The sequence below is a fragment of the Drosophila serrata genome, unplaced genomic scaffold (assembly GCF_035046125.1).
Source record: "Drosophila serrata isolate PLE 108 unplaced genomic scaffold, ASM3504612v1 contig_272, whole genome shotgun sequence".
Classification (NCBI taxonomy): domain Eukaryota; kingdom Metazoa; phylum Arthropoda; class Insecta; order Diptera; family Drosophilidae; genus Drosophila; species Drosophila serrata.
Window position 1 is genome coordinate 10,622,000 of NW_028257170.1, and position 13,088 is coordinate 10,635,087.

Sequence of the window (13,088 nt, forward strand, 5' to 3'; positions counted from 1 at the left end):
CCGTGTCCTCCGCCAGCAATTCCCCCATTAAATGCTCGTTGTGGCAGCAAATCCTCCCCGTCCTGCCTTCGGATGGACTATCGTCCTAGCCCGCAGACCAAACCCCTTCTTTACTTTTTGCTTATTCAGTTGGAAAGCAATCCGCTCGGACGTTAGCGCCATTTGCAAGGACTGCACGAGGATACTGGCTCCCGGCTACCGGTCGGGCCTGCACTCTGCCTACAAATTGTCCTACGTTCGCCATTCTCCGGCGCCTTTTTTTACCACTTTTTGTCGCGCTCTTAAGCCAAAATGTCCAAAAGTGCTGGCCATTTTGGTGCGGCATGTGTGAATAATCGCCGGATGGGCGAGACTCCCGCAGCCTGAGCATCGGCAAAGGAATGGAAACCATGGAGAGAGCCTTCGCTGAAACCCACTCAGAAAAATATATCCATTGTTTATCTATACGGGGAATCAATAATACTGAATTGAAAAATGTTCAACACCTGAAAATTAATGAAAACATTTACGACCAAGCTCTGATCTAGCGATAAATAATAATATGTTTAATGGTATATAAGTATCTCTAGACGTATGTTAATTAAAATGTCCTGGAAATCGTCAAGATAATTATTCTTTTTCTTTAATTTCAAATTCCCTCAGAAGTTAGCCATTTTGTTCTCTGTGCATCAACCCTTCTTCTCCTAAAATATGCAACCAAAAAAAGAACTGAGGGTCAAAAGGCACAAAAAAAGAGCCTCCTATATATGTAGTATGACCCCCATCTGTGTCCTCCACTAATTTGTACAAATGCCGCGCTTTCAATAAATTTGTGGTCACAAATTACCTGGACCTCTTGCACAGGTTTACTGGGTGTCCTGCGGCTGTGGCTCCACCTCCGGCCTCCGCCTCCGACCTCGAAATCTGGTCTGCGGTCTCTGGCATAGTTTAAATTTGCGGCCAGCTGCACAAACAAGGGCGACCGGGAAACAGAAACCTCAGCTAAATTAATGCAAAAGTCGCTGGCCACAAAACTAATTTGTCATGCGTTGGCCAAAAGGTGGGAAGTGCCTCTGGTCAGAGGCCCACACTGCAGTGTCGGTCGTCACTCCTGCTCCCAATGCCATTACCCCCTGTACCGTGTGTGTGTGTGTATATAATGAGTATAACCGCCCACTCTGTCACCCCGCGGCAAGGCCAACTCAATTAAAATGCGCAAAATTATGCGCAAAATGCCAAAGCCAGCAGAAACCGCACATAAATGTATACGATCAGTTTATGCGATTCTTAATTTCGAGTTTTCAAATCATAAATGGCTAAAGCTTAATATAGTTATCATAAAAATGTAGTTAGTAAATTAAATATTCTACCAACTACATTAAAATCTATTGTTAAAATTTCAAATAATTTGCTCTCTTTGAATTATCAAGAATTTACTTTGCACAAGTTTTAAATTTAAAGTTTTCAAGAATTTGGGGCACAGAGAATTTTATTAATTTATTCGTAATAAACTTTACAAGTTCTTACCTTGTTTGATATAAAACAAAAATAGTCATCTATCCTGGCACACAATTTTTTCTAAAATTCTAATAAAAACCACCTAAAATAGCTTAAGAATAAATTTAAACATGTTTTAATATTGTGAGTTACACTAATAATGCTCAAAATAGGACCAAGAACTGCCCACCAAAGAACCCACGTAAAGACCATGTCAGGAGATTTGAACTCGCATAGAAGAACATAAAAACGTAGCCCGCATAAACATACTTCCTTGACTTAAAACAAACTTTAAATGAGCTCAAAATGTTCGACATTTAGTGGACATCAAGTGGCGGACACATCAAAGCCATTGTGCTCAACTACTTAGACCTCTGGCCAGGCCATTCCCATTCCTCCGCTAGCTAACACGCCGCACCATTACTTTCTATCGTCCTGGGAAGCGGAATGTAACCAAAAATCACGTATACGTCCAGTGGCCATTAAGTAATACGAGAGCCCGGTTGCCAGCTGCACTTTGGGTCCACTTCTTTACAGCAATTACCGTTCTTTTGCACTCAGTTCGACTTAGCCCCATCGTACCGCCCTTCCGAACTCATTTTGGCCACACTCGGCCTTCAGCTTCAATTACTACACGGCGAGAAAACACTCACAAACTATTATTATTTTGAGCACTTTTCTAACACATTTTATTGACAATCTTAGGAAGAGTGTAAACATATGTTTTCAACGTTTAAAAGCTGTATAAAGTGATTAAACACTTTCATATTCGATCATATATTATGTTAATAAGTGATTTAATATTGATATTAATAAAACAAAACTTAAAAGTTCTATACAAAAGAAATATAAATATACATTCAAATAATTAAAGCTGTGAAACATAAATTATTTCAAGAATAATCACTTTATTAAGGCATTTATCTCTTATTTAAAATTAAATATTTATATGCTATTCACTCGTGTTTTTGTTTAAATAATTCAAACCGATTTCCGGTATATTTGTCCTCTGTAACATTTAGTTAGTGGCACCCACATGGTGAAATCAAGAAACCACCACCCACATTTGTCGTCCGACTCACTCATTTCGTTCTCTCCTCACCCAACTCTGCTTTCTCTCTGTCTCTTTCCCTCTCTCTCTCTCTCTCTCTCTCTCTCTCTGTCTCTGTTCGTCCTTTTTGGGCCCGCAGGACTACGTGACCGTGTATGATGGCTATACCACACGTGACCCCATCATTTTGAAGTTCTGCGGCGGCGGTCAGGCGGTGCCGGCGGCCGTTTCCAGCGGCCCGGAGCTTCTGGTCGAGTTCAGCACGTCGCCGTTTGGCACCTTCACCGGCACCTCGTCGCAGGTCCTGCCACTTTACGGTTTCCAGCTGGAGGTGAGTCCCGCCGAGTCCCGTAACAATCTGCCATTTTAATCACTTGTCTTCGGTTGTTTGCGTTTGCCTCGCAGGTGGAAGTTCAGTTCGTGGACATCCAGAGTCCCACGTACTCGAAGAACAAGAAGCCATGCGAGTTTTGGATTCGCGGCGCCGGGCGTGGCATTCTGGAGAATCCCAAGCATTCGCTAGCACCGAACTCCACGTGCCTGTACCACCTGCAGGGACTGGGCGTCTTCAAGACCTTCGACCACCTGAGTCTGTCGCGACGGACGAGCAGCCAGTCGGGGATGCATCAGCCGCTGTCGCGCTTCAAGGTCTGGATATCCGTTCTCAAGTTCAACTTGGATCCAGAGTTCGGGCGAGTGGATGAGACCTCTGTGGGAGCGATAGGAGTGCTGCAGACGCAGGAGGATTGCAGTGGCATGCTGCGCATCTGGGATGGAACTCTGAGGGATGCTCCCGTCTGCAAGGACTTGAACTGGTAAGCTTTTACAAGACAAGAAAGCTAAATTAATTTATTTTGTATACCTTTTTCCCTTCTCCTTTTTTCTAGTGTTAGCGAGGCGAGTAGCTACAACACCTTGGGTCACTATGCCCACAATTCCACCAATGTTATTGCCCGTTTCTGTCGGGGCACAATACCCCGCACCTGCGATCGTTCCAACATTAATGAGACCTACGCCCGACCCTGCACCATCTCCGAGAGCTATGTGTCCACAAGTGATGCCATCACACTGGAACTCCGCAACACCGAATCCACTGTGCTCAGGTGGGTTCTCCTTTAAAGATTATAAGCATCATGAACTCTTAGCTATCTTCCTCTTTTGCAGACCACTGGACTTTAAGCTCAAGTACGAGTTTATTGACCTGCACCAGGATGGACTTCCCTGGGGTGGCGGCGAACATGATTGCAACCGAAAGTTCCTCAGCAACATGATGGACCGAAAGGATCCCGCCATTTTCCGGAGTGTTCGAAATATATTCCTTTTTGGAAGAGGCGGCACCAGGAATCTAAAGTGTGTCTACAAGTTCGAGGCACAACGAGGAGAACGGGTCCGGATCAAGCTGCGTAAGGTGACAACCACCAATCGACCCTGCTACTCGCGTGTGGATGAGGACATTAACCGATCCTTTTGCTACGGGGATACCAATGTTAGAATTGAGGTGGGTGAACTTGTATAAAGTCAAGAGCAGGTTATAAAGGAGTCTCTTTCTTTCAGATCTTTGAAAGACCGTATCACGACTCCATCTTGCTCCATCGCGGCTGTATGTGCAACTCCTCAAATCAGTCCCACCTGCCCGTGGAGTATACCTCCACGAGTCGCGATGTGGAGGTGCACTTCATTGCCCAGAACATGACAACTTTGGATGACCCCGATACGGTTAACTTCGAGGGCATGTTCGAGTTTGTCAAGGCCCCGACAAGCTGTAAAGATGGACGCAGAAAGTTTGGTCCTAGTGGTACCATAGATATGACCTTCGGAGATGTAAGTACAGATCTTTAATTCTTTTCCAAATTATCTAATTTAATGGAAATTGTATTCTTTAGGTGGAGTGCCGCTCGAGACCCTGGTTGATTGAGCCCTCGAATGGGAATAAGTTCTTATATGTGCGACTCAAGGCTATCTTCCTGAGTAAGCACAATCCGATGAAGACTCTGAACACAACCTTTGTTCAGTCGGATACTTGGAGATGTGAGACCAAATCCAGAGCTGTGCTAACTACTTCGGAGGGTGAGTTTTTAGGCTACTTAATATTTCATTATCCGACAGTGCTATAAGTTAAATTTAATTAAATACAAATCCCACAGGTCTCACCATTGTGGCCTGTCCCCTGAGTCCCGACTCGAGTGCCTACGAATTTGTGGAGATCTTCAGCTCTGGATGGAATGAGAGGCCCAACTTTGCACTTATCAATCGATCAAGGGCCATTAGCGTGGAATTCCTGCGACCAGGAAATGGCGAATACTCCTTTAACTGGATGGAACTGATACCCAGGCCCACGCTTAGCATGGCGGGTAAGTACATCTCAATAATTTAATTAAAATTTAAATTAAATATAAATCATTTTCGGCAGAGGACTGTCAGTTCAAGTGCGCCGAGCTGGGAGCCTGTGTGAATGCCAGCGTTTGGTGCGATGGCGTCGTCCACTGTCCCTCAGGTGATGATGAGGCCTTCCTGCAGTGCTCGGCTCTGATGAAGCTGCCCGCCGAGATTTTGGCCACTCTCTGCCTGATCTTTGTGCTCTCGTGTTGTGCATTTGCTGCCTTTGCCTACAAGTAAGTAGGGTTGATTCCTGTGGGGGGGATGTTTATTTATGAAATCCCAAAAAGGACTCGAGAACATTTTTATTATTTTTAAATTGTTTCAGGAAAATCAAACGCAAGCTGCGGGGCTCCTCGGTGCTGCAGACGCGACTCAAGTCGCTCAGCTCGATGGACACCGCTGTGCTGGATGAAAAGGAGGTGATTTGCTGACAAAGCGACAATTCTGTGCGTTACGTGGAGATCGACCGTGTGACCACGGTCTGATGCTCGACGGCCAGTAACGTGCAGAATTGTGCCCCGGAACAGACACCAGAATCGCTACCACAAGCCAACCAAGAAACAGAAACCACAACCACAACTGACGCGAATGCGAAACGCAACAATGAAACGATCAAAAGAAAAGGCAACACTTTTTCGCAATCAAAATCAAAACCAAAACCAATACCAAAATCAAAATCGAAATCGTTCACTTGTTTTTTAAACCGCATTTATAAGAGAATCAACCGGAATCCGCGACACTCGCCCGGATCGCGTTTTTTCTATTTGTATTGACCTCTATTTTATAGATCGCAAGACTCATGTCGGATGACTCGTGCTCGTTTTTTTTCCAGTGTCGCGCAATTTTATAAGCAATTTTCTAGGCCTAGGGTTTTTTCGTATGTATTTTCGATATGATTTCCCAACTCGACCCACTTGAGCACACATATACTGTACATAACACGGAAGGACGAGGACCAGAAATCGAAATCGGACTGACTCTGACCAGTTACAACTTCCTCTAGGCGCTCGTGTCCTTGGTTCTTACAGAGTACTCATAGACCTATGTAGATACAACTGTTTCCTAATAGCCTTTAAGTGAATCGTACTATGCTAATCGAACCGACTAAATAAATATTGAGGGAATAGATACATCCAATCAATGAGCTAGAGACCATATAATGGTAAGATGTGTAACGTCAAATGGTTCTAAACTCTTTTGAAATTATGTTGAGAGAGCGGCCACAATCTCACCTGTTTGTGGAAGAAAAACAGAATCATTAATATATGAGCGTTACGCATCTTATCAACATATTATCTTTAGTTGAGCAAACGAGCAGGGGAAGGATTAGTTTTTTTCGTGGAGTGTTTCAGAAACTCCCACAGCATTTATTATGCGGCGCACAGAAAACCAAAACAAACATGAAGAAACCAAATGAAAAATACTCATAATTAGTAAAAATTAAATGGAGCAAGGAGTTTAATCGACAATTCCAAGCGTAGATCGTAAGTGGAACATGTTTTACATTTTAAGATTGATGGATGCATCGTAAACGTAACATAAATTAGTCGCCAGGGGGACGCGGGATGGGACGGGAGGCAGTGTTTAGTGGAATATGTCAATATATACATTATATAGAAGCTAGATGAATTCGTTAGTTGTTTAATAGACGTTGTAGTGATCATGGATAATATCAGCATAATCAAAGCAAAATCAAGCCAACAACTTAGAGGTATCTCGTCGTATTCAAAGTACTCAAAAATCCAAGTCGTCGTCAGTCATTCAGTCAGATCTCACGCCCATTGTTGTTAATGTTGATTGTTTGTTGTCTCCAAAGTGCACAGTTCGCTCTCATAGACCAACCATGCCACATCATCTAGCGCCTGCTCCCTCACACCAAAACCAACTCAAATCCGATCAGATCCAAACCAACAATCTTTGCATGGTATTCCTCGTATGTTGGCTCTCGGCACTCGATGGCAGCTGGCTTAATCGAATCCTTTTCTATTTTGTATTCTCTCTTTGAATATCCCTTTTTGTGTCGAAGAAAAAAACCGTCGTTGAGACCAAGATCTAAGGCAAAGCAAAGCAAATGCCCGGCCTGGCCATATGGAGGGAGCAGGATCAGGGATCAGGGACTCCGAAACAGAGACAACAGAGAACAACAGAATCAGTGTGTGAATCAGGCGAAATGCTATTTTTGTTGATACTCTTCTTCCTTTTTAAGAACTGTAAATAAAACAAACAGAAGCTGTATGATATTAACAATTTTACACTGAGCGTTTTATTTGCCATTCTGCTATACTCACACCTCAGTTGCACTCTCAAATAGTGAACATGTTTTGATACTCGAATCAAACTCAGACAATAAACGCTAAGGTCTACTCCTTTGTAACTCGAAGGTAACTTATTTCAATTACTGATTGCGAACGCAGGGCAGCACAGCAATTCTGGGAATGGCCTGCCGCTGATTACATACAAGCGTAAATAATTATATTAAACCAAAACGTAAGCGCTCAACTAACTATTAACAATTAAATTAAACCATTCAAATATTAAAAACTTAACGAGTTATTAGCGAAACTGCCCAAAATAAAACCAATTGAAACAATGTTTGTCGTAACCTAGTTTAAAGAGCGATCTTAAAACCGAACTGAAACCGGATGATGATGAGTATCGCCTGCAGAGTAGATTTTTAAATTTTTAATTAGTTTAAAGCGAAACGTAACTGATAAATAAAACACGGAACATGGTAAAACAGCATGACTAAATAATTCGAATGTTGAATGAAAAAAAATCATATCAGATTCTAAAATGATATTAAAATTAAATGGAAAACTGAACAACTTAATAAACGAGCATTTAAATCCCCAAAAAACAAACTGCATGAGAACATTATTTCAAACAGGACTCTTTACAGCGGATACATGGTACATATAAACACTAGTAGATTTTAATCAATATGTAAATATACATATATGGGTAATTCTTTTTTTAATGTATAGTTCCCTCTACGTATGTTAAATTGAAGGTGTTTTAATTTATAATAGTGTAATTGAAAAATATCTAAACATTTTTATTTGATTTATTTGTTTCTGTCTGATTGAAGAACAACTTTTTTAAAGGTTATTTTTAAAGTAAACAAAAACTGCTTTTAATTCCAAAGGACCAAAATTACATTGCTTTTCTCAAGGTATATTATATATTAAATAGGGATCTATGGAATAGAATTAGGAGAATCGTACTAATCTTTTAAATACGTGGGAAACTGAGTGTCTTCAGAGGGTGGAGCTGGTATTGTCACTCCGCCCGTGTCCACGGTAGGCTCATGGGGCAACGAGTCAATGCTCTCAAGCGGCATAAAGCAATCCGCGGATATCTGCAGATATTTCCATTTAACCCCGGGATTCTAAAGTATGCGAGAATATGAACTTACCTCTCCATTCTTGTCGGCCAACTTGCGGGGATACTTGAACCCGGCAGCTCGTGTGGCATCCATGGAATCCTCACAGTTGGTGATTAGTCCCTGCCGATGATCCTGCTTGTGGGCCAGCAATCGTTCGGCATTTATGGAGGTGTAGCTGCACAAGTCACAGCACAGATCGCGGTAGGCCTCCGCATGATTGAGCCGCATGTGACGCTTTAAGGCATTGGCCTGGATGCAGTTGTAGTCGCACTGACTGCACTTGAGGGTGCCGCTGCTCTGGCTAGCCTGGCTGGTGTGCCGTTGCCGATGCTTGTGGAGGACACTTGGATCGCGGGTGGAGAACTTGCACTCGCCGCACTGCAGCGGCTTCTCTCCGGTGTGCTGCCGCATATGGATCTGAGTTGAGGTAGAGAACCAACAGTAAAAGAGAGCTATGAAGTTGAATCCTTACTATTAAGCTCGCCTTGCGCGCCGTCTTCTTGCCACACACATTGCATATAAAGGGTTTAATCTTGTTGTGCACCGTCTTTACATGCTTGGAAAGCGTCTTTCCATTGACAAACTTTCGACTGCAAATCTCACAGGTCTTCTCCGCATAGTATTTGTTTTTCTTAGACGCTGAAGGCGCTGGCGGTGCTGGTTGTGCGGCCATGTCGGCGGACTGTTCCTTGAGCTTTTTCATCCGCTGAACGGCGGCTAGGGATCGAAGCACCCTGGGTCGCCACTTTTTATGGACCCGCATGTGGCGCCATACTAGAGCGGATACGGAAGATTTGTATTTGCAGCCAAGAGCGGGACACTGCAGGAAGTCCACATCTAACTGGTGGGCTTTCCACAGGTGAGCAGAACAGCGGCGCCAATGGGACAGCTCCAAGCCGCATTCGCAGCAGGTGAAGGTGCTGTCCTTGTGGCATATAGAGTGCATTTCCATTTTCCCAATGTCCTGGAACTTAAAAGGACAGTCTTTGCTGAAGGAGCACCTTTAAAAATTGCATATTTAGTTTTGATTTCTAAACAGCTTCGTTGATTCTACCTACGGCACTTGCATGTTGGCCCGGAGGACCAGCCGGAAGTCCTTAAAGGGCATGGGCTGCAGCTCACTCGGTGCTTGGTCTGCATCCTCCAGCCGTGGATCTGGGATTTTTTTATCCTGCGCATTCCTGCCGGCTAAATGTTGTTTTGCCAATTTGCTCTTGGTGCCGGGCACTGATTGCAGTGGCTGGCAGCCGTGAAAGAACACCATGTGTCCGCGGAGGTCCTCCTGGAGATCATATTGTCGTAGGCACAGGCTACACACATAAACAATACGCGGCGAATTTTCCATTTCTTCATTGGAGTGTGTGAAAGAGTTTCGCAGCGGGAAAATATTCTTTGAAGTGTGACCGCTTTTTCCCAAATTTTCCGGCATTTGAAGAGTGCAAATGTTACGGTCATACTTAAATTACCCGGCTCATTTAAAACTTAAGATACGTTCTATACTTCCTTGTGCAGGTATTCCAAATTGCTGCCATATTAAGGCGTCCGGGAGCTGTCCAATGGAGGTGTCACCACTAGACTAACATGCCTATTGCTTTGGGACAAAAATTTATCAAAACCAATCAAATGTCGAACGTGCCTTATGTTTTAAAAGACCCGGGAAACAAAGTATGACCGCACGTTTGCCATCCAAAAATGCCGAAAACTTTGAAAAGAGCGGTCATACTTCAAAAGAATAATCATTTTCCTGCTGGAAAACCGTACCACACTTTAATTATCTTACTATAAGAGAAAAAATCGAAATTAAACGAATGGAAATATTCGTTTTTAAAGCCTAATACTAATAACAAAATTCAAAACATCGATAGTGCAAAAAAACCGATGATTGATAACTATCCAAACATCGATAGTATCGATAGTGCTCCGATATTAGCGTGTGTAAATTTGCGAAAATAAAATTAAAATAGGCGAAAAATAGTCTCGGGCTTAGCTAAAATGGGCAGCGCGCTGGAAAACTATGTGAATCAGGTGCGCACGCTGAGTGCGTCTGGTAAGTTGGCCCAGCCGGCGCTCCACAAGTCCGGCAGAGAGAAGACCGGAGCGGTCGCCGCCTTTGTTTTGTTATTTACACTCTTCTCGGATTTCTTGTGTCTCGATTGCAGGCAGCTACCGGGAGCTGGCCGACGAGCTGCCGGAGTCACTGTCGCTGCTGGCCCGTAACTGGAGTATCCTGGACAACGTGCTGGAGACGCTGGACATGCAGCAGCACACGCTGGGTGTGCTCTACGTGCTGCTCGCCAAGCTGCATAGTGCCGGCACGGCCAATCCGGAGCCGGTGCAGCTCATCCAGCTGATGCGCGACTTTGTGCAGCGCAACAATGCGGATCAGCTGCGCTTTGCTGTGTGCGCCTGTAGGTTTTGCTGTCACTCCCATCCCACATACATTCGGAACTGACCTTTCGCTTCCATTTTCCACAGTTTACGAGACATGCCATCTGTTCACGGAGTTTGTTGTCCAGAAGAACCTGAGCATCCTGGGCCTGCGCATCTTGTCGCGCGCCATCGACCAGATCCGACAGTTGGACACCCAGCTGACGCCCATTCACGCCGATCTCTGCCTGCTCAGTCTAAAGGCGAAAAACTTCGGTGTGGTGCTGCCGTACCTGGACGCGGACATCACAGACATCTCCACCGTGGCCGGCGAGTGCAAGACCCAGCAGCAGCAGCAGTCCCAACACACGGTGGTGAACGGCAAACTTAGCCTAAAGATAAATCGTACTTAGCCCGCGACTTTCTTTTCAGGATGCCAACAACGATGCCAAGTACTTCCTGCTGTACTACTACTACGGTGGCATGATCTACACGGCGGTGAAAAACTACGAGCGCGCCCTCTACTTCTTCGAGGTGTGCATCACCACGCCAGCCATGGCCATGTCGCACATCATGCTGGAAGCTTACAAGAAGTTTCTCATGGTTTCACTCATTGTCGAGGGCAAGGTAAACTTGCATCCACAATTTGCCCGAATCTCATATATATCAAGATTATTTCACGATTGCAGATACCGCATATACCAAAAAACACACAGGTCATTGGCCGCTTCATGAAGCCGATGGCCAATCATTACCACGACCTGGTCAATGTGTACGTGAATTCGTCAAGCGAAGAGCTGCGCATCATTATCCTCAAGTACAGTGAAGCATTTACGCGTGATAACAACATGGGACTGGCCAAGCAGGCAAGTACTCGACTATTACTAGTCTAGATCATAACTTATAAATTATATATATATTATGGAATTGCGTCATAGTTTAGATAAGACCATTAAGTCGTTTTTAATGACCTGAGCCTTTATTTTTTTATTGGTGTTTTTTTTTTAATTCCATATATCTTGGTTTGGTTTTATAGAATAGGTAGTTGTGAGTCTTGCGATATGTTAAACCTTGGAAGTCATTGTAGAATTGTGTTTTTCTTAACATGGTTTAACTTTTTCGATGCTTAAATTGATTCCCAAATCATAAGTCAAATCCGAATATTTATTGTAATATTTATGAGTGGTATAAGTAAAGATTTCTACAAATATTTAGTTTACTTCTTAATAAATGATATATACTTTAGTTGCAGTTAAATTAAGAAGGTTCTAGTTAACTATAAGTTACACGCGAACTAAACAGAAACCCAAGTGTAAGAGAAAAAAAAAACATTTCTTTAATTTCCTAAGAGGGGAAAATAAGACAATTATGAGTTCAAGCCAAAGCGGAAGAGATTTACTAAAATTCATTCTTTTATTGGCCTTTGTTGTTTTAAATAAAGATTTTATTTTGATTTTATGCGGAAGTTCGCGCTGTGTTTATATATAAAACCACAGCCTATTTCCGGTTTCATACACTGAACAAAAATTTAAATAGATTATTTTGATTTAATTTTTGCAGGTGGCAACCTCCTTGTATAAGCGAAACATCCAGCGGCTAACGAAAACCTTTTTGACCCTCTCCCTGAGCGATGTAGCCAGCCGTGTGCAGCTGTCCAGTGCCGCTGAAGCGGAGCGTTACATATTCAACATGGTAACAGGGTTGGAGCATTAGCTTACATATAGATTTCAATTGCCAATTAATTTATTGCAGATAAAATCTGGTGAAATCTATGCCAGCATCAATCAAAAGGACGGCATGGTGTTGTTCAAAGACGATCCAGAGAAATACAACTCACCGGACATGTTCCTTAAAGTGCAAACGAACATAACTCAGGTTCTGGATCTAGTTAAGCAAATCAACAAAATGGAGGAGGAGATCATATTGAATCCACTGGTTGGTTTCACATGGCATTTCATAGAAGCAAACACTTGTTTAAGCCTGTTTTACCTCTTGTTTTTTAGTATGTTAAAAAGGCCCTTGGCAGCCAGGATGATGACCTAACGTCGCAGCATCCAAAGACCTTCTCGGGGTAAGTGCTCCACTAATTGAGGTGCAATAATTGATATTAATTATCCCGGAACTTACAGCGATCCCACAGATTGATTATGCCACCGCCGCAAATCCACCAGCAGCAGATTGCTCTGCTATCATCTTCGTTCGCTCATCGAAGTCGCAGCTGCGAGGCCCTGGGCCTCCGATGCGCTGAAGACTCCCCGCAGTCCATACTCTCATCCAGCTAAAATAACAACAAACTGCGCTCTAATTGCAAATTTATAGATGAACATGATATTTTAAATAAACTATGTATAAATCTATGACTAAGCGAGGCTCTCTTATCAGCTATTGCCTTTGACTCACACGATTTTCGTACAATACGTCTCGATACTG

The 13,088-nt window shown here is 43.4% G+C and overlaps 3 protein-coding genes across 15 annotated transcripts in view; 2 read left to right on the forward strand and 1 right to left on the reverse strand.

Moving 5' to 3' along the window:
• LOC110189854 (uncharacterized) overlaps positions 1–7,158 on the forward strand; it is a 46,809-nt gene extending 39,651 nt beyond the window's left edge. For 8 of the 12 annotated variants that reach the window (XM_020960072.2, XM_086833700.1, XM_086833697.1 and 5 more), the window contains 10 exons: positions 2,667–2,858; positions 2,933–3,342; positions 3,415–3,630; positions 3,692–4,025; positions 4,082–4,348; positions 4,411–4,594; positions 4,672–4,878; positions 4,938–5,139; positions 5,232–5,325; positions 6,933–7,158. In XM_020960072.2, coding sequence (XP_020815731.2) covers positions 2,667–2,858; positions 2,933–3,342; positions 3,415–3,630; positions 3,692–4,025; positions 4,082–4,348; positions 4,411–4,594; positions 4,672–4,878; positions 4,938–5,139; positions 5,232–5,325; positions 6,933–6,962 — 2,136 coding nt within the window. In that variant the 3' untranslated portion in view covers positions 6,963–7,158. Of the gene's footprint in view, positions 1–2,666; positions 2,859–2,932; positions 3,343–3,414; positions 3,631–3,691; positions 4,026–4,081; positions 4,349–4,410; positions 4,595–4,671; positions 4,879–4,937; positions 5,140–5,231; positions 6,391–6,932 lie in introns of all 12 variants that reach the window. The other 4 variants (XR_015271908.1, XR_015271909.1, XR_015271910.1 and 1 more) reach the window with 1 other exon arrangement.
• A 782-nt stretch (positions 7,159–7,940) lies between these two features.
• Positions 7,941–9,844, reverse strand: LOC110190130 (uncharacterized). 2 transcript variants are annotated; one of them, XM_020960454.2, is made up of 4 exons: positions 9,350–9,844; positions 8,764–9,292; positions 8,322–8,708; positions 7,941–8,264 (listed from the first exon to the last, which is right to left on the reverse strand). In XM_020960454.2, the coding sequence occupies exons 1-4, from the start codon at positions 9,718–9,720 to the stop codon at positions 8,130–8,132; spliced, it is 1,422 nt and encodes a 473-aa protein (XP_020816113.2). In that variant the 5' UTR covers positions 9,721–9,844; the 3' UTR covers positions 7,941–8,129. The 2 variants fall into 2 exon arrangements, with proteins under 2 accessions (XP_020816113.2, XP_086689841.1); XM_086833715.1 differs by having other exon boundaries at positions 9,346–9,693.
• A 186-nt stretch (positions 9,845–10,030) lies between these two features.
• Positions 10,031–13,015, forward strand: CSN3 (COP9 signalosome subunit 3). The gene is made up of 9 exons (XM_020960455.2): positions 10,031–10,338; positions 10,451–10,699; positions 10,767–11,029; positions 11,091–11,285; positions 11,348–11,524; positions 12,219–12,350; positions 12,411–12,593; positions 12,662–12,729; positions 12,788–13,015. Exons 1-9 carry the CDS (start codon positions 10,284–10,286, stop codon positions 12,801–12,803), a joined length of 1,338 nt encoding a protein of 445 aa, XP_020816114.1. The 5' UTR covers positions 10,031–10,283; the 3' UTR covers positions 12,804–13,015.
• The last annotated feature ends 73 nt before the right edge of the window (positions 13,016–13,088 follow it).